The 23057-nt window shown below is 42.0% G+C and overlaps 1 protein-coding gene across 1 annotated transcript in view; it reads right to left on the reverse strand.

Annotated features, from left to right (window-relative positions):
* The window catches only part of LOC144828000 (fibrocystin-L-like), a 1506874-nt gene that overhangs the window by 813551 nt on the left and 670266 nt on the right, over positions 1-23057 (reverse strand). The window contains exons 26-27 of the mRNA XM_078686147.1: positions 17911-18068; positions 17383-17505 (exon numbers count right to left, since the gene is read on the reverse strand). Coding sequence (XP_078542273.1) covers positions 17383-17505; positions 17911-18068 — 281 coding nt within the window. The remainder of the gene's footprint in view (positions 1-17382; positions 17506-17910; positions 18069-23057) is intronic.

Genomic DNA, 23057 nt, shown 5'->3' on the forward strand with positions numbered 1-23057 from the left:
GATCTCTTCTCAGATGCCCCTTGTCCAGGGCCTCATTATTAGCCGCTTAGATTACGGCAATGCGTTACTCGCAGGCAGCAATGAGGAACACCTGTCTAAACTCCAGGTACTGCAGATCACGGCAGCCAGATTGGTCCTCAACCTTCCCTCTCGCTCTCATGCAGCTCCCTCTTTGAAAGCCCTCTTGTATAATAAATTAATGCACCTGTGCATTCCTACTGGGGATGGCTCATGAGATTCTCCTGGCAGGACATCTGGGGCAGAACAAGACCTTTGCAAGGCTTGTTTCCTACTTCTATTGTCCCTAGATGACAATATCCTTATATGCATTCTTCAGGACTTGCCTCACCTACCAGTCCGGTGAGAAGACAGGGAAAAAGCTGAAAGCTTCCCATAATCCATTATCTGTTGTTGGGTCATTGGCACCCCCTTTGGAAGGGGGGGAATCAACAATGTAGGATTTTGTTGACCATGCCACTAGATACCCAGAGGTCCAACCTCTGAGGATTATAAGTGCACCTGCTGTGACAAGGGCCCCGATGGGGATTTTCACCTGAGTAGGGTTCCCCAAAGGTGTGGTGTCTAACAGGGATACCAACTTCATGTTTGTGTACACTTAGTCAATGTGAAAGGAGTGTGGGATAACCTACAAGTTCTCCACAACCTACCATCCACAAACCAGTGGGCTTCTTGAAAGATTTCACAAGACCATCAAAGACATGATTATGTGCAGGTTTTGGAGTTTATAGGGGTATAGGGTGGGAAGTGATTTAAATGTAATTAATCAATAATGAATTGCTACTTCATAGTATTTATTTAATTGGTAATTAAGTATGTTATTTGTGTAAATATGTTTGTTTTAATTCTAGGAGCGGGCTTTATAGGGGTAGTTTAATGGGAAGTAAATTAATTATTTAATTAAAAAAGAATGTATTTAATTGAAAATTAATTTTTTGCATTTTATATTTTAAGTGTGGGTTGTGGGATCATAGGGGTACCCTGTGGGAAGTAAATAAATGATAAGTAATTCACATTTAATTTTCAATTGATAATAATTATTTAATTGATAATTAATTATGTCAATTGTGTAATTACATATTTTTTAATTTACATTTTAGGTGTGGGTTGTGGGTTTTGTAGGGGTATCGGGTGGGTAGTAAATTAGTTTTATTTAAGTTATAATTCATTTTTTAATTGATATTCATTTTTAAATTGATAATTATGTTTTGTAATTCATTTTTGGTTAATTTAAATGTAAGAGTGTGGTATGTGTTTTTGGGGGTATATTGTGGGAAGTAAATTAATTATAATTAAGTTATCAATGATTTTTGTTCAATGATAAGTAGGTTTTGTTTGTTTAACTTTTTTTTATTGGAGTTTTTATATTACACTGTACCAGTTTAGACAGCAGACATAACATTGTTCAACAATCGTTTATGCATGCTGCGAGCTTTCGGAGCAATTTCGAGCAGTAATGTCGTACATTTTCTAATCCACAAATCATATCATCGTAACATAACCCATCGGATCATTTCTGATTTGTTACATTGTGTAGTAATGTGGTCTGCTGTGACTGGTCTACTGTGTTACGTCGGAGCAATGGGTGGTGTAATTCCCCATTCTCCATACGTGCGTGCTCGCTCTTGTTGGAGGGCTAGACCATGCATTCTAATCTGTGAAGCCGGCTTGGGACTGCCGGTGGGAGCTGGTAACTGTGAACTGTGGGTGAGGAGCTTTGGGGAGAGGGGAGGGAAACCTATAGTGCGGGCAACTGTGTACAGTGGCAATGGTCTGTATATGGACTAGCCATAGATCTGTTGGGTGAGCCCCAGGGTATCAGAGGGAGTGGGAAGAGCGCTCATGAGGGTGCACCGGAATCCCATGAACCCCGTCCATCCAGTCCACACCATTCACTAATCGGGGTGCTACTCCACTACATCAGGGGTCCGTGTTATGGGAGACTGGGGGGGGCATGAAATGGGAGATGTGTTGCCTCTGGTGTTTCTCCCGCTGTCGTCTCCTGTTTGAAGTGAATTAATAATTGCGCCCATTCCATAGATATAGGGTGTTTTCTTGTACCCTTTACTTCCTCCTCCCTCAGGGTCTCTTCCTCTGCTGCTCCCCATTTGTGCATTGCACCTACCCAAGTGGCCCCTGGGGGCCCTGCTGGAGCCTTCCAGTGCATGGCTATACTTATCTTCGCCAGGAGGATGGCCATCGATGCAAAGCGCCATTGCAATTTTTTCAATTTCTTTTTCCGGTGAACACCCAGAGCGTACGCCTCCCATGATGTTCGGGAGATTGACTACTGCTTGGAGAGTTTGATGTATTTTGTTCCAGTACTCTTGTATGTTGGGACAGTCCCAGAACATGTGCCTAAAGTTCACAACGTGTGTTTGACAGCGGGAACATGTGAACCGCGTGTCCGGTTAATTGTGGTGTAATTTATCTGGCGTGAGATGTGGCCGCAGCGCCAAGCGCTGCCACAGGTCCATGGCAGCAGGGCAGGTGGCAGGACAACTGGGGGACAGTCACAGGAGGACAGTTAGACAGAGGCCCAGGCCACCATGCAACCTGTCCTTGGTGCATACCAGCAGAACCAGTGACAGATGAGCCAGGTCGATGATGAACTGCGTGAACTCTGCCTGCTGCAGAGGTCCATGTATACTTGTTTGGGACACATTGCTGAATACATGGGCCAGCTTGTGGTTGTTCTGGGGAAATGCATGCAGCACAAACAGCTAACATGTCCAGCCAGATGATAGTCACAGCACCTCAGAGACTGCCACAGAGAGGGGTGAGTCACATCACAGTGAATACTCAGACAACTCTGATCATTCCAGCAGGTTCCCCCAGGCCAAACGGCATAGAGGGTGTTCGAAAAAGTCCCAGGGAGGATCACGTGGCAAAGCACTGTGCCGTATCAGTTCTTGGAGCCAACGTTGATGTCACCAGTGTTACACCAAGCATTGACTGTGTTGTAAATCCGATCCCACATTGCCACGAGGATGCGAGTGTACAGTTGGACTGTGGAATACCACTATTGTGTCTTCTACCCAAAGTGTCCATGTACCATCACTTTCAGCTTCAACCCTCACCTGTCACTCATTTACAAATAAACACTAATCACATCTGCATGCCTTTGTGACAAGAGGAGTATTTATCATGGTAAGTAGCATGTTAACTCAAATTACAATGTATCATGAGACATGAATGCGACAATCCATTGACAGAGTAGAGGAACCTGGAACACCACAAGGAGAAGACAGTGATTTGACATGGACAGAATTGGGATGGGAGCACACAACTTCACCTCTCAGTACAGTTTACCCATCAGCATCCTGGTAAATGCACTGCAGTTGAAATGCTCACTTGTCTTTCCGTGGAAGTGAGTCACCACGGCTGGATGCAGGTCAGTGCTGTCAATCCCTAGACACGTGTGTTGTGTGATCCTCCTACATCAGTAGGGATTAGATACATTGTGATCGGTGTCTGCTGTGGTAGCAGCCACAATCCACTCTGATCTCTGTACCTCTCCCTGCCGAAGCATTATGTCTGAACTGCATTTAACCTAATGCTAATGGATGAACTGTGCTGGGAGGTGAAGCCTGTGTGTCCCCATTCCCCTAACAACATCATCATGGATATGACGGCAGTTGTCACAGATTACATAGAGCAGACCAATGAAATCCTGAGCAGTGTGCATACAAGAGCCAGCATCACAACAGATCCTGTCATGTGGACGATAGTGGCATTGTCGCATTCACACACTCAAGTACTGTTGCACAGGGGTTAACATGTGACATGTGTGATTCATGCATGTTGAACCACATGAACACCAGTCCATGACAACATACCCACACTACATCCATGTGCCAACCGAAGTTAACTTCCCCTGAATGAGCACAACTGCAGCGGTCCCAGGGCAGGCAGCACGTAGATAGGAACTATTGCATGCCGTGTTCCTTGCTGTAGCAATGTTCTCCTCACTCCCTCATATGTGATTGTAGTTATTCATTTGTGGCCTCACATTCCCACAGTGAAAGCATACTTCAATCAGTGTGCAGGCATAATATGCTTCTGTCTGGACAAGTAGTCGCTCCCACATTAGCCCAGAGACCTTCAAATTCCAGGTGGCTTAGCCGTCCCGTGCAAATCAGTCACTGCTGAACATGGCACTCCAACTTTTTTCTCGGGGTACCGACACACAAATTATTGATAGCGTCTGAAACGGAAGGCTGTTGCAAATTTTTTCAAACTTGTGGGCTGTAGCCCTGTCTCTTTGTTTCATGCGATTTCAGGAATACTCCCGGGTGTTATTCCTCCATTTTACATACTGCATTTAGTGGTTTAAGATCATTAGTTTAGCTGTGCAGCTGAGCGCTGGTTCTGAGATTGCTCTCACGCCATGTCTGACCGTCCTGTGGTCCTGGATGACCCCGGTCAGTTGCAACTGTACCGTGACCGCATGCAGTTTCTCTTTGGGTGTGTCCTATTAGCTGTGCTTCGCAACAGATTTAGGCTAACCTTCCGCTACGCTTATTTCACTTGTGTTCAACCTGTGTTCTACTGTCGCAGATGCCCCTATTATTGGTCCATGGATGTCTACCTTTCCAAAACATCCCTGCCTGCCCTGGATTATGAGGTGTGGGTGACTCCTTTGTTGGTCTACGACCAGGACTGCTTCAGTGATACATGTTTATGGAATGTCTTTCAATGTGCCAGACAGGCTGACAGCTGCGCCTGTGCATTTGTACAATGGCTCCTGTACAATGCCTACATCTAACCTCTCCCAGGTTGCCATGGGATTCTCCTTTCATTCTCGTGGTGCGAGTAGCACATCTGTTCCTTTATCCAGCTGGATTGGATGGCGGACCTTTTTGCTGAAGATGATTTGGACCATCTTTTGGAACTTATTGCCTTCTAAGCTGCCTGTGCCTTCTTGGATTCGTATCTACTTAACAGACACATGAACTGTTGGTGACTAATTCAATATCCTTTTGCCTTTTTAACGCCTACTGACAGGAATTGTCATTCAGCTCTCTGACTTTTGCCACGTCTTCATTGGCTTTAACTCTGCTTGCTGACCTCTGTGGTCTATTTTGCTTGGTACCACAGAACTGAGCAAGGGGAGGCGTCATCAAACCGTTGTGGACATTGTCGACTGGCATGAGCCCGGCTTACATTATGCTGCTGTATTGCTGGAATATAACATGGCGTAGTTGTTTTGCACCTACCTAATTATATGCCTGTCACGTGAGAAGTGTCCTCAGAGGTTGTACTCAGCGTGGTCCTGGAGTTCTGGCTGAAAAATCTGTCCGTGAACGGAGAGCATTGTACCTTGCCATTCTGTTCTGTTCTGGCCCTGGCACCCCAACTCTCAGCTGCTAGGGGACACGGGTGCCTTTTAGATGTCATGGGAAGGCGGGCTAGTTGCCCCACACTTGGAGAGTGATACATCCAGTGATGAGAGTGACACATCACATGGAATGTACATTTCACCATGTATATGCTGAGGAATGAGGTCTGCTGACAAAGCCCAGAGACCAGGGACATCCCATTAAAGTCTTTCATGCAAGGGGTGGGGGATATGCTTGTGGGTCTCCATCCAGAGAGATTATTGATGTGACATCTAGCTTCATGTGATATGGCTGTGTCACTATGGTAACTGTTGTTGTACTCATGCATTCTCAGCTTGTTGTGGTACATATATAGCATGTTTTGACACTGTAGTAAAAAACGCACATTTCAAAGCGTTTCTTGTCTTCAACTTCTCTACTTGTGTACAAGTGCCTGAATAGCTCTGTGTGAATAGAATAACTACTGGGGCACTATAGCAATTGGTTCCTGTGCTTCTGGGTGCTCAGTGCCTGCCTGGCCAAGTTCTCTGATCCAGCGCATAGTCCTGTATTTGTCTAAAATGCCAGCAACACATATCAAATCTGTAAGAGGACAGCAAGGCACGCAGATACAGTCATCGTCGCTCATTTTCACCTTACACTCAACTGAAGTAATTGACAATGAGCTGTTGACACTGATAAAGGCCTTCTTCCTCACCACTGTCATCGTTACTGGGCATGTGTGGGCTGGGAGCGGTGGGCTGCTGCTGTTCACCGTCGTCCAGATTCATGGGGATTCTGCTGCACAAGGCCAGGTTGTGTAGCATGCAGCAGTTGACTACAGTCTGGCATTCCTTCTGTGGTGAAGTCATGAGGGCCCCACCAGTCTTGTCCAGGCAGCTAAATCTTGACTTCAGCAGTCCAAAAGTGCACTCCACCACACGACGTGTCTTCCCATGTGCATCATTGTATTGGACTACCCCAGCGTTGTTGGATTCCGCAGTGGAGACAGCAACCATGGATGATTGGTATGCCCAGAGTCACCTATTTATGAGACAAACAGGCAAACAGTGTGATCTGAATATGTGACATATACATCACAGTCATTGACACAGCCCACTCCCTAACAAGCCAGGCCCAATCTGGGTGTAGATTGGCCATCAATTGGGGTATGGTGCTGTTCCGCAAGATGTGGGAGTCATGTGCCGACCCAGGATACTTTGCACACACCTGTCGGATAATCTGATCCTCCTGGCATGCCACTTGCAGGTTGATGGAGTGGTAGTGTTTACGGTTCCTATAGATATGTTCACTTGCCTGTGGCAGAACAAGCATTTGGAATGCCTCCCAGGTCATAGTATCCCCCTTCAGAGCTGCCAAATCATCCCTCTTCAGGAAGTACACATGTCTGTCCTTGTAAAGCATCAATGCTGACAGGCTGTCAGGCAACACCATGCTGAACATGAGCTGTGACATCCCGCTGGGGCTGGCCACAGTGTACTGGTAAGACCCGGTAGCAAAGGAATGCAGTGTAGCCATAACCTTGACTATAGCAGACAATGCTGCCGGATATAGTATTTTGGACTTCAAATGGGGATCCAAATGGACACATGAGTTCTGTAGTGTGCGGCGATCCAAACTGCATTTCATTATCGATTTGATGCCCTCCATTGTTGTCAGGTCAGGGACAGTGCGAAAGATGGGTGGTCTCCTCCTACGTATGTCAGAGTACAGAAACATGAGCTTAGTTATAGATGAGATGTGGTGAACAGCTTACCCAGAGACTCATACAACCACAACTTTGACAGGACTTATGGTCAAGTGAAATGCACAAGTGACCTCCATTCAGACGCTGTTTTTCAGCACTCACTCGACATACTGACACTTCGACATCCAAAGAGGTCGATGTGTATGGCATATAGTACACTCCTACATCAAGGATGACTTGCCCTGTGGTTAGATGGCACAGCACTTGTGTTTCCCAACTTAAGTGCTAAGTTGCATGTAGCTGCTGTCCCTGCATGAGCGCAAGCCTCAGTCCCACAATACACAACAACATTACGGGATGGGGCGGTGAGTGTAATCTGGACAACGCAACATGGATATACAGTACGGTGGACAGAGACATGTGGACATTATGGGGTCAGTCCTGCGTGAGTGTGTGTGGAATTTGCGTGACAGACATTGCAAAGTTCACCTGAATGAGGCACAAATAGACATGGATTGTGTATACTTGCCCACATGGCTGACAATGACCGATGATGTCAGTCAGAGCTGTATGTTTATTCCTCATGTGCACTCCTGTGATGTGTGTGGGTACATTTACAGGCAATGGTGGCTAAGCACACTGCACGCCACACCAGGACATGTGTTGTGAGTGCTAGTACAAGTACATCTGATTCGCAGACAATGGACACCTCTGATTGTCTGCCTACATCACTGGCCATTCACAAGTCTACCCCTGGCCAAGAGATGCCAGTCAGATGTAAAGGAATATTCAAGCGATGCTCACAGGTTGGACTTTTCATTACACTACATTGGTAGAGTGCAAGTGACCTTTGTCATTTTTGACTCCTTCCTCATTTCAGTCCATGCTGGCCACGAGGCATGACTATGTATGTAATTGAACTCTCCTTTTCTTGGACATACCATGTGTGCGAAGACTTGACTCAAAGGTCAAACTCTCCTATACCTAGGGGGGCAGATTTATGATGACTGGCGCATCCCCAGGGATGCGCCAGTCATCCTGCGCCGCTGCTCCGCCACCCATGGTGCGCCGCATTTACAATGCGGCGCACCATGAGGCAAAAACGGCACAGATGCGTGACGCATCTGAGCCGTAAAGGTGGCACATTGCTGGACGCAGCTCCAGCAAGGCTCGGGGGTGCCCCATCTCCACAATGCTGCATTGTCCTGAAAGTGACTGAGTGAAATCTCATAGATTTCACTCAGCCACTTTGAGGAGGCGTTCCTGCGCAGGAACGCCCCCCCTGCGCAGGAACGCCTCCTTATGGCACAGGGCTTTACAACGTGACGCATCTCCTAGATGCGTCACGTTGTAATAGGGCGTTGTAAATAGGGCGCATTGTTTGCGCCGCCGTTGCGTCAAATAAAGTGACGCACCGGCGGCGCAAGGCCTTCATAAATCTGCCCCTCAGAGTATAGTGACCAGCTGGTCACTGTTCTAGTTGTACTGATGTACCAGCCACACCCAGTGGGCTGGCTTACCCCCCACCCCACAGCCACGCAGCACAGGTGTCAATGGACATGTGATCCTGGCAACAAACGTGGCTGGACGCATGTGCCCTGGGCCATGCTAGTACAGTGCCTGTATGGTTACTTCATATGCATGATTGCCTCGTGCCCCACAACATTACACATAGGGTGCAACAATCATTTTAGGTGAATGAGTTGTGATATGTGGCGACAATGCTAATGCAGAATATGTTTGCATGCACGTTAGCTGGCATCCGCAGCGATGACACGCAATGGCCCCAATTAAAACTTGCATGAGTGTAGTCGCAGCTTCCATGCTGCAGCGTTGTGGCACACACTATGCGAATGAGCCTTCAGCCAATAGGACCCTTCTTGCGGAGTAAATATTTTGATATTGTGGTGTACGCACTCGGCAATTGCAGGGCTCGGCATTGGCCCCATTTACCTTCAGGGGCACCAAGAGTCGCTCATGGGGTTTGGGTGGGCCTCACACTTTGCATTTGGTAGGTTGCCACATTCATTGTGGTGCTGCAATGCTTTCTGGGAGTTGTATTTGTATAGAGGTTGCATTCCTGGAGATGATTGTTATGTACCTTTGCTGTTGAACGCGGCGGCATCTTGTCTGCCGGAGGTGCATCAGGTAGAGAAGCAGGAAGGCCTGTAGTGCAAATTCCACGGTGGTTCCGGTGGTTCTGATGGCTAAAGTATCTGCTTTCCCTCTCTGTTGTTGTGTTTACGCTATCCGTGACGCAGTGGTTTTTACGCGTCGGTGGGAACATTGTAATCTGGTTGGTGACGGAACGTGTTTCCGCACGCCGGTCTTGCTCTGTTGGCTCTGTCCACCACCCTTGCCTACGCAAAAAAGTGTGATGGAGCCTGACAGAATGCGATGGACGTAAAATGGCCTCTGTGTGACCATTGTAATTTAGTGGTGGCAGTGACCGAACCTGGAGCGGGAAAATAGACGTTTTCCACCACCGCCACCCGCGCGGATGGGCTTCCGTCCGTCATCGAAATGGGCCCCTCAGATTGAAATGCCAGTTCGTGAAAAAGTGAATCTGAAAATTCGAGGCTCAAGAAACCCCATAAGAAAGCAGTTAACTGTAAGTCAATATGCTGATGTTGATCAAAGCACAAGGCCTGTTGCAACTTGAGAAGTTTCAGCAGCAGTTAGAAGTGAAGAAACAGAAGTTGAGAATGCACAATGAGTAGACAAGTGTCCTGTATTCATAATAAGCAGTAAAATATCGCACTAGAGACTCTGGGCCATATTATCAAGAAAGGGCAATATATTATCGCCACTTTTATCGGCAGGAAACTGCTGCTAAAGCGGCGATAATGGGTTTGATAATATGGCCTTGTGAATTCCCATAGAAGCCCAGGTTAACACCAGAACCTGGGCTTCTATGGGAATTCACAAGGCCATATTATCTAGCCCATTATCGCCGCTTTAGCGGCAGTTACCTGCCGATAAAAGCGGCCATAATGTATCGCCTTTTCTTGATAATATGGCCCACTGTGTCCAGAATCAACCAGAGAAGAACCAGAGACAATTGAAATTGAATCTGAGAATAGTGAAAGGGAATATCCTGTAGCCAAATAAATGCTGAAAGAAAGACAAATAGAAAAATGCACATCTCCTAAGTGGACTTATCGAGCATGAGTCTCTGCAAATGAAGAGTGAGAAGTGGAAGTTTATTATATGGCAAATTGTTGCCAGTTCATTTTTGAAGCCAAACCAGAATAAGAACAACTTTGAACTTTTAACATGTCCTAATGAACTTATGAGATAAATAGTTGAAAGATTTGATTCTGTTTTGTAACTTAGGGATCCAGAGGAAAATAACAGGGGTTCTTGAATCCTGTGAGCTGAATTAATGAAGTGAACCTAAAATAATAGTTTGATTCCAGATGTTTTATTTTACAATCCTTTGCACCTGTGTGTTTATTTTTTCTCAGTAGAATATGGTGTACAGAAGATGCTGTGAACAATGCTGGTATATTTTCATTAATAATGACATTAATAATTCTAGTTAGCTTAATGTTATGTTTAATTGCTCCGGTGGGATATGTTTTTCCTTCACAAGATGAATTACCTACCATACATTATGAAAAAGAACACATGAAGTCAACACAAAGGGATGAATTAGAAGGTAATTATAAAGACAGTGGGTCAGGTTTATCATTTTATGGTGTTGCCCTTGCATATACACTCGCAAGGGGAACGGAATACTTAAGTCAGATTTACCAATCAACGCACGGCCACCTTGTGTGGCCCTGTGTTGCTTGGTAAATCTAGAGTAACAGAACATAGCGCTTGGGTTACTATGCCCTGGAAGCCTTACCATGGGTAGAAAGTGGGTGATCCTGGGCAACCATCCATGGATTTTGGGGCAGTCCTAGATGTACCAAGATGGGTAAACCTTGGAATGCATAAAATGCTAAGCCTTCCCAGGGGTGGCGCAATGATGAGGATTTTTTAATTTCTCCTCATTGTTTCCTCTTTCAAAGTGGGCTGCATTCTGTAGCCCGTTTTGAACGAGGAAAATAATGTGTCCATTCCAGCACCAAACAACTCTGCTATGGCGTAAGAGTTTCCGCTTGTGCGCTAGGTAGCAGGCTGTACACCAGTGCAGGCAGAGAACAGGAAAGCATCATATGTTGATAAATAAAGCTCATTCCTGCTTTCTCCCTTTCACACAGCTTGCTGCATTCCATTGACTAAAAGAATGATTAGTCTGGCCCAATGTGAATTCACATTTTGTTAAGGGAATATGTTAGTATATTGTATGTTAGAGACTGTTAAGTGTGCAAGTGTTGTCCATTCTCAGCTGAAGATGCGGTGGCATATTTCCAATCGCCTCTCTCATATAGGTTATCCTGTTATTATTATGTTAGTTTTGTCCTTAGGCAAGACATTTTGTCACCAAAACTAATGGATTTCAAGACTTTGCTGGAAGAAAGTCCTATATCTGAAGACTTTGGGAACTGTATGATTTATTCTAAACATTTAGAAATTACTCTGCAACCTAATCTGGCTAAATATAAGCATGTATGCAGGTTAAGAGTAGAAGAGTGTTAGTTTGTTAAGGAATAAATGAGTGAAATGTGAAAATTCTGATAAATTGGAAAGACGCCAGTGTATTAAGAACACAAACCAAAGCTGAGCAGAAATTTTTTATTTGAATAGGCATCCAAGACTGGGAATGGAGCATGACAGGATGGGCGAGTTGTTTATCGTGCTTCAGAATCCTCAGGGAACTAGACAAATATAATTCGTTAGAGAGCGTGACTGTGAAAGGAGCTTTATTGCCGATACAGAATTTTTGGTTGGTATAGAGTCAATATTTAGAGTACTTTATTAAGTTAATATGTTAGTAGTAATGCTGTTTCTTTATTTTTATCCGACCTATAACTGAATACTTGTACTTATACCTTGCTCTCATGCTTCCTGTGGTTCATCAAAAGAATGAAATGAAACACTGGTTTGAAAATTAAATGAAACGCTGGTTTGAAAAAGGTGTTTAGGCAGAATATCGAGGAAAAAAAATGTGGTAAAAAAATCCAGAGTCAAGAATATTGGGACATCAAAATTATTGTCAACAGGAATATCGAACGTAAAAATATTGTTTTTAGTTTTTCAATATCGCTGTAAAAAATATAGATGCAGAAAATAACATTGTATCAAATATTGTTTGTAGGTATCAATTAGTATGTAATTTGTATATTTTTTTAGATAAATGTTTTCCGTAAGCTACATTTTTAGTTATTAAATTGTTGAAATGTTTATGTTTAGTTGTCTTAATATATGTACATATTTGTTAAATATGTTTTTGGCAGGGGGATATTGGGTTATTAGGGGATCATTTTTATAAAATGTGTATTTAAAAATAAATATTTGATAATATGTAAATGCATACATTTAATTTTTAAATTGTGGCATTTTAATATTTATAAATACATATTTTCATTAGAATATATATTAATTGTATGAGAAACATAAAAACAAATACAAATATTAAAATTAATAACACTTTTTAAAAATATATTGTTCAGAAATATGTTGATTTAAAAATGTAAATGTTTTTGTAAACTGTTGTAGTAGAAAGGTGTTAATAGTTTTGGAAATTATAATTTATTTTAAATATATGTTTTGCAATTATAAAAAATGTAAATATATTACAAACATTTTCCATTTTATGATTGTTACCTTTTAAGTCATAGTTTTATTTTATGGTTTATAGCTTTGGAAAGGTTGAAAACGTTTTCCAGTTACTTTAATTATTTATACCCATACCTTCCTCGAATATGGGTAGATTGGAGTGGGAATTGTAAATTTTACCCCTTTAGTGCCCAATGCCTATCCCAAATTGATTTAGATTGAAGTGGGAAAGCATATTCTACCCCTTTCGTGCCTAACATTTTCCTCAATTTGGTATATATATTGGAGAGGAAATAGTAAATATCATCTCTTTAGTATCCAACACCTTCCCCCAATATGGCTAGATTGGAGTGGGAATAGTAAGCATCACTGCTTTAGCATGCAAAGCCTTCGCAAATTGGTTTAGATGGGAGTGGGAATAGTAAATATCACCCATTTTGTGTCCAAATCATTCCCCAAATTGGTTTAGATTTGAGCACCAATAGTAAATTCTACCCCTTACAGTGTCCACAACTTTCCCAAGATTGGTTTAGATTGGACTGGCAATAATAAATTGTACCCCTTCAGTGTTCAACACCTCCCTCAAATTGGTATAGCTTGGAGCAGGAATAGTAAATGTCACCCCTTCGGTGTCCAACACCTTCCCCCAATCTGGTTGGATTTTTGTGGAAATAGTAAATGTCACCTGTTTAGTGGCCAGTGCTTTCCCCAAATTGGTGTAGATAGCAGTGGGAACAGTAAATGTCACCTATTTAGTATCCAACACATTCCTCACATTGTTATAGTTTGGAGTTGTAATAGTAAATGTCGCCCCTTTAGTGTTACATTTTTAAAAATAAATTATTTATGTTGGAGTGTGATTCATTCATTTTATCTTTCTAATTCTGAAATATTTTATTTTATATGTGTGTGCAGTAGAAATACTTTCGGTCTCATTACAATGTCAGTCGGAAAGCATTCCAACCGACTCGCTCTTGGAATCATTTCGGACCGAATCAGATGATTCATAAAGTCCGACCGACCAATTATTCTGTTTTCAAATACCATTTGGTTGGAGTCCCATTGACTTCAATGAGAGCCTGTGTTCTGACCGACAACACAGGCTCCCATTGAAAAAAGGGTTTGTTGCAGAAAACCTTGCATACTGTGGCGGGCACCCCTTGGTGACTGCTACACTGTGCATTGTTGGAACGAAGAGATCCATGGGTACCCGCACAGACCCCAGCCGGAGGTCTCTGAGAGAAGCCGGGCCTGATACGGGCCCCCAGATTCGGATCTGTGTCAGACAAACCGATTCAGAAAGACTGTCCAAATCTGACATTGTAATGAGTCGGTCAGAAACACAGCCCATAGACCTTTACGATTCGGCTCTGAGCGACTGGTTTTATCTGAATGTTGATCGGAACCGAGTCGGAACGACCGAAAGGTTTGCTACTATTATAATTGCTTGGAAGATGTGTTTACGAGTCGGTCGGAAAGCGGGTTGGAATTGGATTCGGGCAAACCGAATGCTGTTCGGAGCCTTTCCGACTCACTTAGTAATTGGACCCTTTGTGTTATTTTATTAATATTGTTGTCCAATAGTAATATAATAATACAATACATTTACGTTTGTAGACAATATTAATATTAACTCAATTCTTCTGTATAATAAAGACATGTCATCATTTTATCCTATTTTATTTCTATTTTCAAAGTTTATATTGACATTTTTAATTATATATATTTTGTCTTAAAACATTTAATTTTATTCTTTTAAAAAAAAAATGTTAATTATGTTCTCATAGTATTCTGTTGTGCATTTTCAAATATTATTATCCATTGTTTAACAGTTTTTTATCACTTTTATTTTGTTTGATATACATATTATCTACATAATTTTAATATATGTTGTTATGTATGTATAAAATATTTGTTCTTTTTATTTCATACTTTATAATGTTTTACTTTTTATCACAACATTTACTTTACATTATAACATGTGTAATATTTTTTTAATTCTTATACATTTATTCGACATTTGCACAATATTTCCAATTAAGTTCTATGGAGAGATAGTCTTTTTTTAGTTTCATTTAGTGGCCATTGTTTTTTACTGCTACCTGCTAATGTGTAATCTATTTGTGTGCTTTTTAGTCCATTTTCTGGGAACCATGTTGTGGTAAGGTGCTGCTGTTCATCAGAACACATAAGCCCTATTTACGGATTTTTGTAAGGGTTTTGGGGGGTGGGTGGGCCTCGGGGGGAAAGTCTAGAAGATAGTTATAGTTTTGACTGTGAGATGTTTGTGTATTTAAATGTATTAGTGTTTTTCACGAATTTGGAGTTTTGAGTTGTTCTACACTATTATAGTAATGTTTTTCTATGTTATGTTAAATTAAGTTACAATACTTACATTTTGTGGCATAGCTGTTATGTATATGTATTTTTGGGAGTGTACTTTGTTTTGTGGGAGGGTTTTTATTTACTTTGCAGGTTTTTCTCTGCGAACATGCCCCATGGGCATTGGGAGTTTACATTTTTTTAAAGTTTTAAGGGCCTGATTTAGATTTCAGTGCACCGGTTACTAAGTTACAACGGCGATGGATATTCCGTCCGCCAAAATATAAATTCTATAATATCCTATGGGATTTATATTTCAGCAGACGGGATATTCATCAGTGATGTGATGGGGTAACCCAACTGCCGAAGTCTAAATCAGGCCCTAAGGTTTTTTATCATAAACCATTGCTTTTTAATTGGATTTCCTTTTCTTGGCTTTCCAGGACTGTTTATTTTTTTAAACACTTTTTTAGGTTTTGTATGATTCCTACATCCTTTGGAATGCTGTGAAGCATTTGTATTGGGTTAGTTACATTTATGCATTTTTTGGGGGCTGTTTCGACAATATTTTTTCATGTTTGGTAGATTAATTATTTTTATTATGTGGATAAAGAGAAAGATCTGCAGCTACAGAACAGTGTTTTCTTTATTTACTTTTCTTTTTTTCATGGGAAATGTAAGTTTATAATATGTGTGTAAATATTATGTGAGTGTTATGTGGAATTGATTGGCTTATTTGTTGATTTTAATGTTAAGTGATAGATTGAGATTTTTTTACTTTCTTCATTGGTGACAAATTTGATTTTAAATCATGTATATATAGTTTTATTATATCCGTCATCATTAAAATTGGAATCTTAATTCATTTTTGGTCTGATCTAATAAAATACTATATTCATTATTAACAAAATACAAGGTTTACTTTGTTGTTTAACAAATGTTCAACGTTTTTGAGGGCTTTGGTGGGTTACTATCTATTTTACCATATGCCTTTGGCTATCATTACAAAGCAACCTACTCCTTTGTTATTTATGAAGAATTTGCCTTTGAATTGTTTCATATCGTACATTCTTTCAGTTTGTTTGCTATGTTTAGAGCCAATTTGGGTAACAGATTGCTTCCTTCTTAGCTGTTGGTAGCATTGCTCATTTTGTAAGGCTCCTATAAATGTGTAAAGGGTAGTTTGGGTTCTACCTAATGTGGATTGTGCCGTCTTTCACTGCTGTTTCTTTTGGCTTCCTGTGCCAATGTGTTGTCATAGACATTCCACCATAGTATTTGGAATTTTGGTTGGCACCTGAGTCCTGAGTTATTCAGTCTGGCAACCCAAGTGTCTTCAAAATAGTCCATTATGGAGCTACCTTTGTCTTAATTTTGTTGGTAGAAATGGCTTTTCTATAAGTAACTTTTTGTGGTTGACTACCTCTGTGACAGGGACATAGGCTAGTGCTATCAATGTTTATTTTAAAGGCAAATTGGCTGTTTATAGAATAGTCTACCTTTAGGGGATTATGATCCAAGTCCCTTGATGAAGCTGTGACTACGGGGATCACCCACCCAACTAACTCATGAAGTCCTACTTTATAGAGGATATAGACCATTACAGGAAAAGGTCCACTTTGGTCTACCTGTTTGCATGCTTCATGATGTTTGTATAAACCATTCCTCAGAGTTGGTAGTTGTCAACTAAATATGACATGGATAGTACACACATGACCGGACCTGAAGAAAGGCTATTGACCCTTGGTGGCACCAGATACAGAATGAAACATGTTGACCCATAGATGTAAGTGGTCATTATACCCACTAAACATCTCACAATTTTTATTTTCTCGAAAGCACCTTGCTAGTAAACAGAATTTTGGATCCTGAAGGTGATTTTAACTTGCACTTGTTATCCCTTAGACAAAGAGCTCAGTTTACAAACTGTGTTGAGCCCACCCTTTCACACTAGGCGCAGTCGGTGTGGATCCGATAATGAAGCATGCCACTGGTGGCACCCATGGGTGGGGATCCTACTGATATATCCATGAGATTCCAGGGACATATCAATTTACCTGGGTGCAGACCTCCCACCAGCTTAAGATATATTGAGATCAGATAACTATCCTCTTAGACCTTAAGAGTTCATTTCTAGATAACTTGTGTAATTATTGTCACAGTAAAAGAACAAGGTCCAGATTTACTATGATTTTGACCTCTCTTGGGAAAATATTGATACTATCCAGGGAGGCTGAGGGTTACCCATTTCTCGCTTCTCACTCCCCTGTGGTTATTTCTATTTTACTGTAACATTATATTCATAAATATGGACATTTTCCAGAACATCAAATCTTGAAATACCTGGGGCTGTGAATTTGGTGTACGAAGCATGTCTCCCAGGATAGTCCTCCGAAGCAGGCCCCCCTGCACAATTTCTCTAACCATTATTCTGGCATTTAATCCGGATATGTTGGAATCATCAACCTCATTGGGGGGCGGATTGGGAGCAAAGAATATATGCACAGTGTTAAAATATGTACTTTGGTTGAACAATATAATGTGCCTTCCCACCCGCTTGCAGCTACCAGTGTCCACCACCAATACCCCAACAATGGAGCGTGAAAGACCTATGACACATCGAAAACTTGAGTTAAGTAACTTTTTAAACCTATATAACACTTGACCTATGCCAAATGTAACTGCTATGATCCCTGCAAGACTCAAATCGTCTTGCCGGCATGCCTTCTGTAACCAGGCATCAGCAGTGTACTATATAAAGTGCTCCACTACCCCCAAGTCGCAGACTGTTATTGTTAGATCATATGCCAATAAATGTAATATTGTCAGTCATTTGAATATGTCATTAAAAGTCCAAGAAAGTGTTTCTACCTGTAAAATAGGTTGTTTGCCACTTGCAGTTAACCACTCGATGTACCTTCCATATCCAGTACAGCCTCCATATCGTTCTGACACACGCACCTGTCCCATTTCAGGAATACTTTGCAGTGCAAACTGCAAATCTACTGCGGATATATCCACTCTTAGACCTGTAAATGAAAAGTGTTTCATCAAAAGGGCAGTAGGCATTGTAGGAATCAGGTACTTGTTCTCTAGGTTTATTAGATGCAAGTACAGAAATAGGTACAAACAGAAATCACTAACTAGCACTGCATGCTAACTAGCACTGCATGCTTATTGCCAAATATTCTGCATTTCTGTATGTATTTTAGTGCCGAAAAAGCTATTGTATCTAAATAGCACTTAGTAGGAAAGATAGTATTGTGAGAGTAGCACCCACAGCTGATTGGTAGCACACTTATGTAATGTATAATATGCTCTTTAATTAATAAATGTTGCTTTTATCCGATTTATGGGACTGAATTTACTCAACTCAAAAGGATGCCAAGACATGAGCTCAGAACACTGCATTAGCCATCAGGTAGCATTCCTCTCAATGTGCCCTCCTGCCAGCCTAGTAGAGTACTAGTGCAGTATACAATAATAGCACCCATCAGTAAAGTGCTCTTAGATGGAAAAATGTAACATGAAATACTTTATTAAAATTTGGATTATATTAATTGGCTTGTAACCGGCCTACATTTGCCTACATTCCACCAGTATATTTCTTAAATCTTAATAGGACGATTTTGCTTGGAGTGGTGATTGTGCGGAGCTGATGTACTACATATCAAACCACAAAGGAGAACACGATTCTGTAAGAAAAACCAGGGCTATTTTTAATAGTTAAACCAGAGTGACAAGGTAAGCCTCAGACAGAGTACATGTATTTGCTGTGGTGAGACGATATCTTTATTTTTCATTTCACTTAATACATTGTATCATATGTAAAATCAATGCTTTTTTATGTGCACATGATATTTTGCATTTAGATTGACAATAATGAGTAAGTTCACATAAATGAATAACCGTAGCAAGAGCATATTCCTACCAAGTTAGCACAATTTATGGTAGGCTTTAGAATAACTAACTCAATTTTAAAAGGAATGTTGTATTTCTGCTTGTTGTGTATAATTTTTCTCTTGCTCCAGGCACCCACAGGTACAGTGATCTCATTAGTCTCAAATGTTATTGGTATGTTATGTTCATTGTTATAGAGCACTAATCACCCAAGATGGTATCCAGGCATTTGGGCAGGTATGTGGTCCCCAAGGTACTTATGTGAGAAGCCAGGTATTTGGCTAGTTTCAGAACTCAAGAAGTGAGGAGAAGACTTTGATTTGTTGAGGGAGGTTGTTCAATGTGTTGGGTGTGATATAAGAGAATGAGCAACCTAAAGTTTTTGCTTTTGCAAATGCGGTGAGTGTGTGCGAGTGTAAGTGAGCCAGTGCATAGGGGCCTGGTGTTTTGTTTAGTTATTCTTTTCCTGTGCTGTGAAGGACTATGTGTGTGTGCGTGAGAATTTTCACTTGGCTACGCTTGTGAATGGAGAGCCACTGAAGCTTCCTGAGCCAGAGGTTTGATGTAGGTGTGGTGTGGGAGGTTGAGTCTTTTGGTGGTGTTCTGGATCCGCTGGGGTCAGTGTAGGAGTTGTTTGGAGATTCCAGCATAGACAGTGTTGCCAAAGTCCAGCCTGCTGGTGATGACTTCTTGCATGATGGTCCGTCATGTTGAGCCTGTAGTCTAGGATGATTCCTAGGCTTCTTTCCTGGTGTGGGTGTTGGTCCTAGCTCTGACAGCCACCAGGCTGCGTTCCAGTGGAGAGGTATTGTTCCCAAATATCAGTACTTCAGTCTTGTCAGAGTTGAGCTTCAGGCAGTTGGTTTGCACATAGTCTGTTACCATGGTCATGCAGTTGGGGAAGTTGGTTCTAGTGATGGTTGTCCATCAGGGAGAGGATGAGTTGGGTCTCATCAGCGTAGGAGATAATTGTGACATCTTTGGATTGGATGAGGGTTGTGAGCGGTGTCATGCACATGTTGAAAGAGACATGGGATGCTAAAAACTGTAGATGGAATTTTGAAACTGTTTGCGCTTACCTCATCAATGTGTGTTCACTCCCTTAATATACACAAGAGATACCTCAGTTGATTACCAGCTTAAATCCTGATGTACTATTTCTTACAGAGACTTGCCTGCCTCAGTTCCTATAGCACACAATTTAGGGGTGACATTTGACAGTTTTTTCTCATTTGGGGCTCAGGTTGCTAGAATCGTGCGGTCCTGTTTTGGGTTTCTGAAATCTTTAAAGAAACTTGTATCTGCTTTCACATCAGCAGAACAAAATAGTGATATAGGCCTTCATCACCTTATGGCTGGATCATGTCAGCTCTCTGTATTGGGGTCTTCCAGCCTTAGCAGACTCCAGCTCGTACAAAATGCTGTGGCGTGGCTTTTGTTGAAACTCCAGAGAGGGGAAAGTATTCATCCCCATTTTAAACAGCTGCACTGGCTACCCACCAAGGAATAAGTATGGGTCAAGCAGTTTGTGCTGGTGCAAAGATCTTTCTATCAAACTGGTCCACAGTAATTGGCTGACTGGATCAGCCTTCAAGACATCTTCGCTTATCTAACACTCTGAGGGTGGTGATTCAGTGAATAAAAAGGGGGGGTACCTCCTTCTCCTTTCTTCCTCATCATTTTCTTACCATGAATGTAATCCTAAAACGTGGCTTTTTAATGTGGCTTATCAATAACCTAGCCAGCAAGAGGGTCAGCGAATCTATTTAGCGCCGGTGTACTCATTGAGTGGCAGAGCACTCTAGAAATCTCTTTGATTGATTGATTGGGTGATTAAATCCCACCTGGATCAGAGTCAGATGGTTGACCTCATTTTGCTTGATCTTTTGCCGGCTTTCAACACTCTTTCTCACCAGATATTACTAACTAGACTACCTGACCTGGGAATTGGCGCACTGCCCTTCATTGGCTTCAACCATTTATATCAGAAAGACAGCAGTCAGTATTTTGGAGCCATTCTGTTCAGCACATATAGTGGTGAAACATGGCTTTCCCAAGGGCTCCTTTGTGATGGCTTTACTGAAAGCTGGGAAGATTGTTACTAAACTGCTCAGCAAAATAAACCCACACTGATGCTATTGTTATAAAATGCACTCAGGAGGCATCTTAGTGATGCCCCCTGAAAAACTACCAACTTCTAGTGCATTGGTCCCTACCAGCCAGCCGCCACCAGACATGGGGTGAGAGTCATTGTGCTCTCAGAGGTTAGAAACAAAGCCTGCTCCAGGTCGAGGTTCTTTACACCTCCCCCTAGCAGCAACAGCAAAACTTGGCAGTGAGCTCAAAGGCTCCAACCTTGTGTCATGCTGATTTGAGCAGCTCCAATTAGTGAAGATGCCCGCCCCATCCTGGTCCTATTTTTGGTGGCAGGACAGGTGGGAAAAATTATAAACAGGATAGGAGTGTCCACCTTGGCTTAGCACACCGCTAGGGTGGCTTAGCACACCCCCATGGTGTCCAGGAGCTGGTGTAGATCCCTCATCTGAAACGACTCCATCTTGGTTTGTAGAATTAGGCCCAATAGGAATAGAGATGTGCCCTTCTCCCCAGAGGGGGCACCTAAAGGGTGTAGTCACTCTTACAGATAGCAGCCATTGGCTACTGCCCCCAACCTCAGTAATGCCATTAAACAAAGTATTTAATCGCTGCCCTATTCCTCATTTTCAACAACCTAGGAAGAAAAAGGACTGAAGAGCTGTGTGATAGTAAAGAAGAAGACTGACTGACTTGGCACCAGCCCTACCAGCCTGTCTCCTCCACCAGTGACCCTGCTCCAAGAAACCAGTATGGACCTCAGCCAGCAACCTCCAAGAACCTCAGAGACCTGTGCTGTCTTCAACAAAGACTATTTTCTCCAGTGGACACCAGATATGTCCAGCAAGGAACTAATCATACACAAAAAGACTCCTCCTACCAGACACATAATCTCGTGTAAAAGTGACTCATGGGAAAACCAATTTTTCTTATTTCCCTTTTTATAAGAATTTCATTTATTCATATACGTCACTGTGTCCAATTTGTAAAAAACACACAGACTGCCCATCAGCTACCACCATCAGACCCCACATTCCATCCAGTGAAAAAATGTGAGGAGCGAGAGAGAGCACCTCACGGAAGAACCGCCACAAAGGGTTACTGGCTGGTGATTACCAGTTTACCCACTTATCATCATCGGTAACTCTCTCTCACTCGTGAAAAGAAGAGAAAAGGAAAGAAACGAACAGTGAAATCAACACATCATTTCACTAATCAGGAAACATAAATAATAACTCCCATTTGTGCACATATCCACACAAACATACACCCCACATGAAAAAACCAAAATGTGATTCTCATCAATAAAATTGAGAGGCTTGCTTGGCCACTCTGACCTTTATTCTAGGCTGCAATTCAACACCTGCAGTGGTAGACAATGATAGACAGACAAATGTAAAAGAAATTAGGAACTTGCTGGTGGCGCCACCTCAAGGTAATTGTGTTTTGAGTGATCCAAACGTCACTACATGCAACAGACTTTCACTATTGTTGCCCGGTACAGCAAGTTCCTAATTTCTTTTGAATTTGTCTGTCTATCATTGTCTACCACTGCAAGTGTTGAATTGAAAAACACCGAGGAATGAGTGAAAGGATGAACCCCTGTAAGCCCTGATGAAGTTGCGCAATTACATAGCAACGAAACATGTTGGAAATTGAACAATAGGTTGGTTATAACAGAAACCAATTTTAGTTTGATAGGCTTCCAGCCCAGAACAAAGGTCAGAGTGGCCAAGCAAGCCTCTCAATTTTATTGATGAGAATCACATTTTTATTTTTTTCACGTGGGGTGTATGTTTGTGTGGATATGAGCACAAATGGGAGTTATTATTTATGTTTCCTGATTAGTGAAATGATGTGTTGATTTCACTGTTCTTTCTTTCCTTTTCTCTTCTTTTCACGAGTGAGAGAGAGTTACCGATGATGATAAGTTGGTAAACTGGTAATCACCAGCCAGTAACCCCTTGCAAGAAACTAACCCAAAGACTCCAGATCCAGGTGGATCCGCAACACTTGTACAACTC

Source organism: Lissotriton helveticus, chromosome 4_1 (genome assembly GCF_964261635.1).
Source record: "Lissotriton helveticus chromosome 4_1, aLisHel1.1, whole genome shotgun sequence".
Classification (NCBI taxonomy): domain Eukaryota; kingdom Metazoa; phylum Chordata; class Amphibia; order Caudata; family Salamandridae; genus Lissotriton; species Lissotriton helveticus.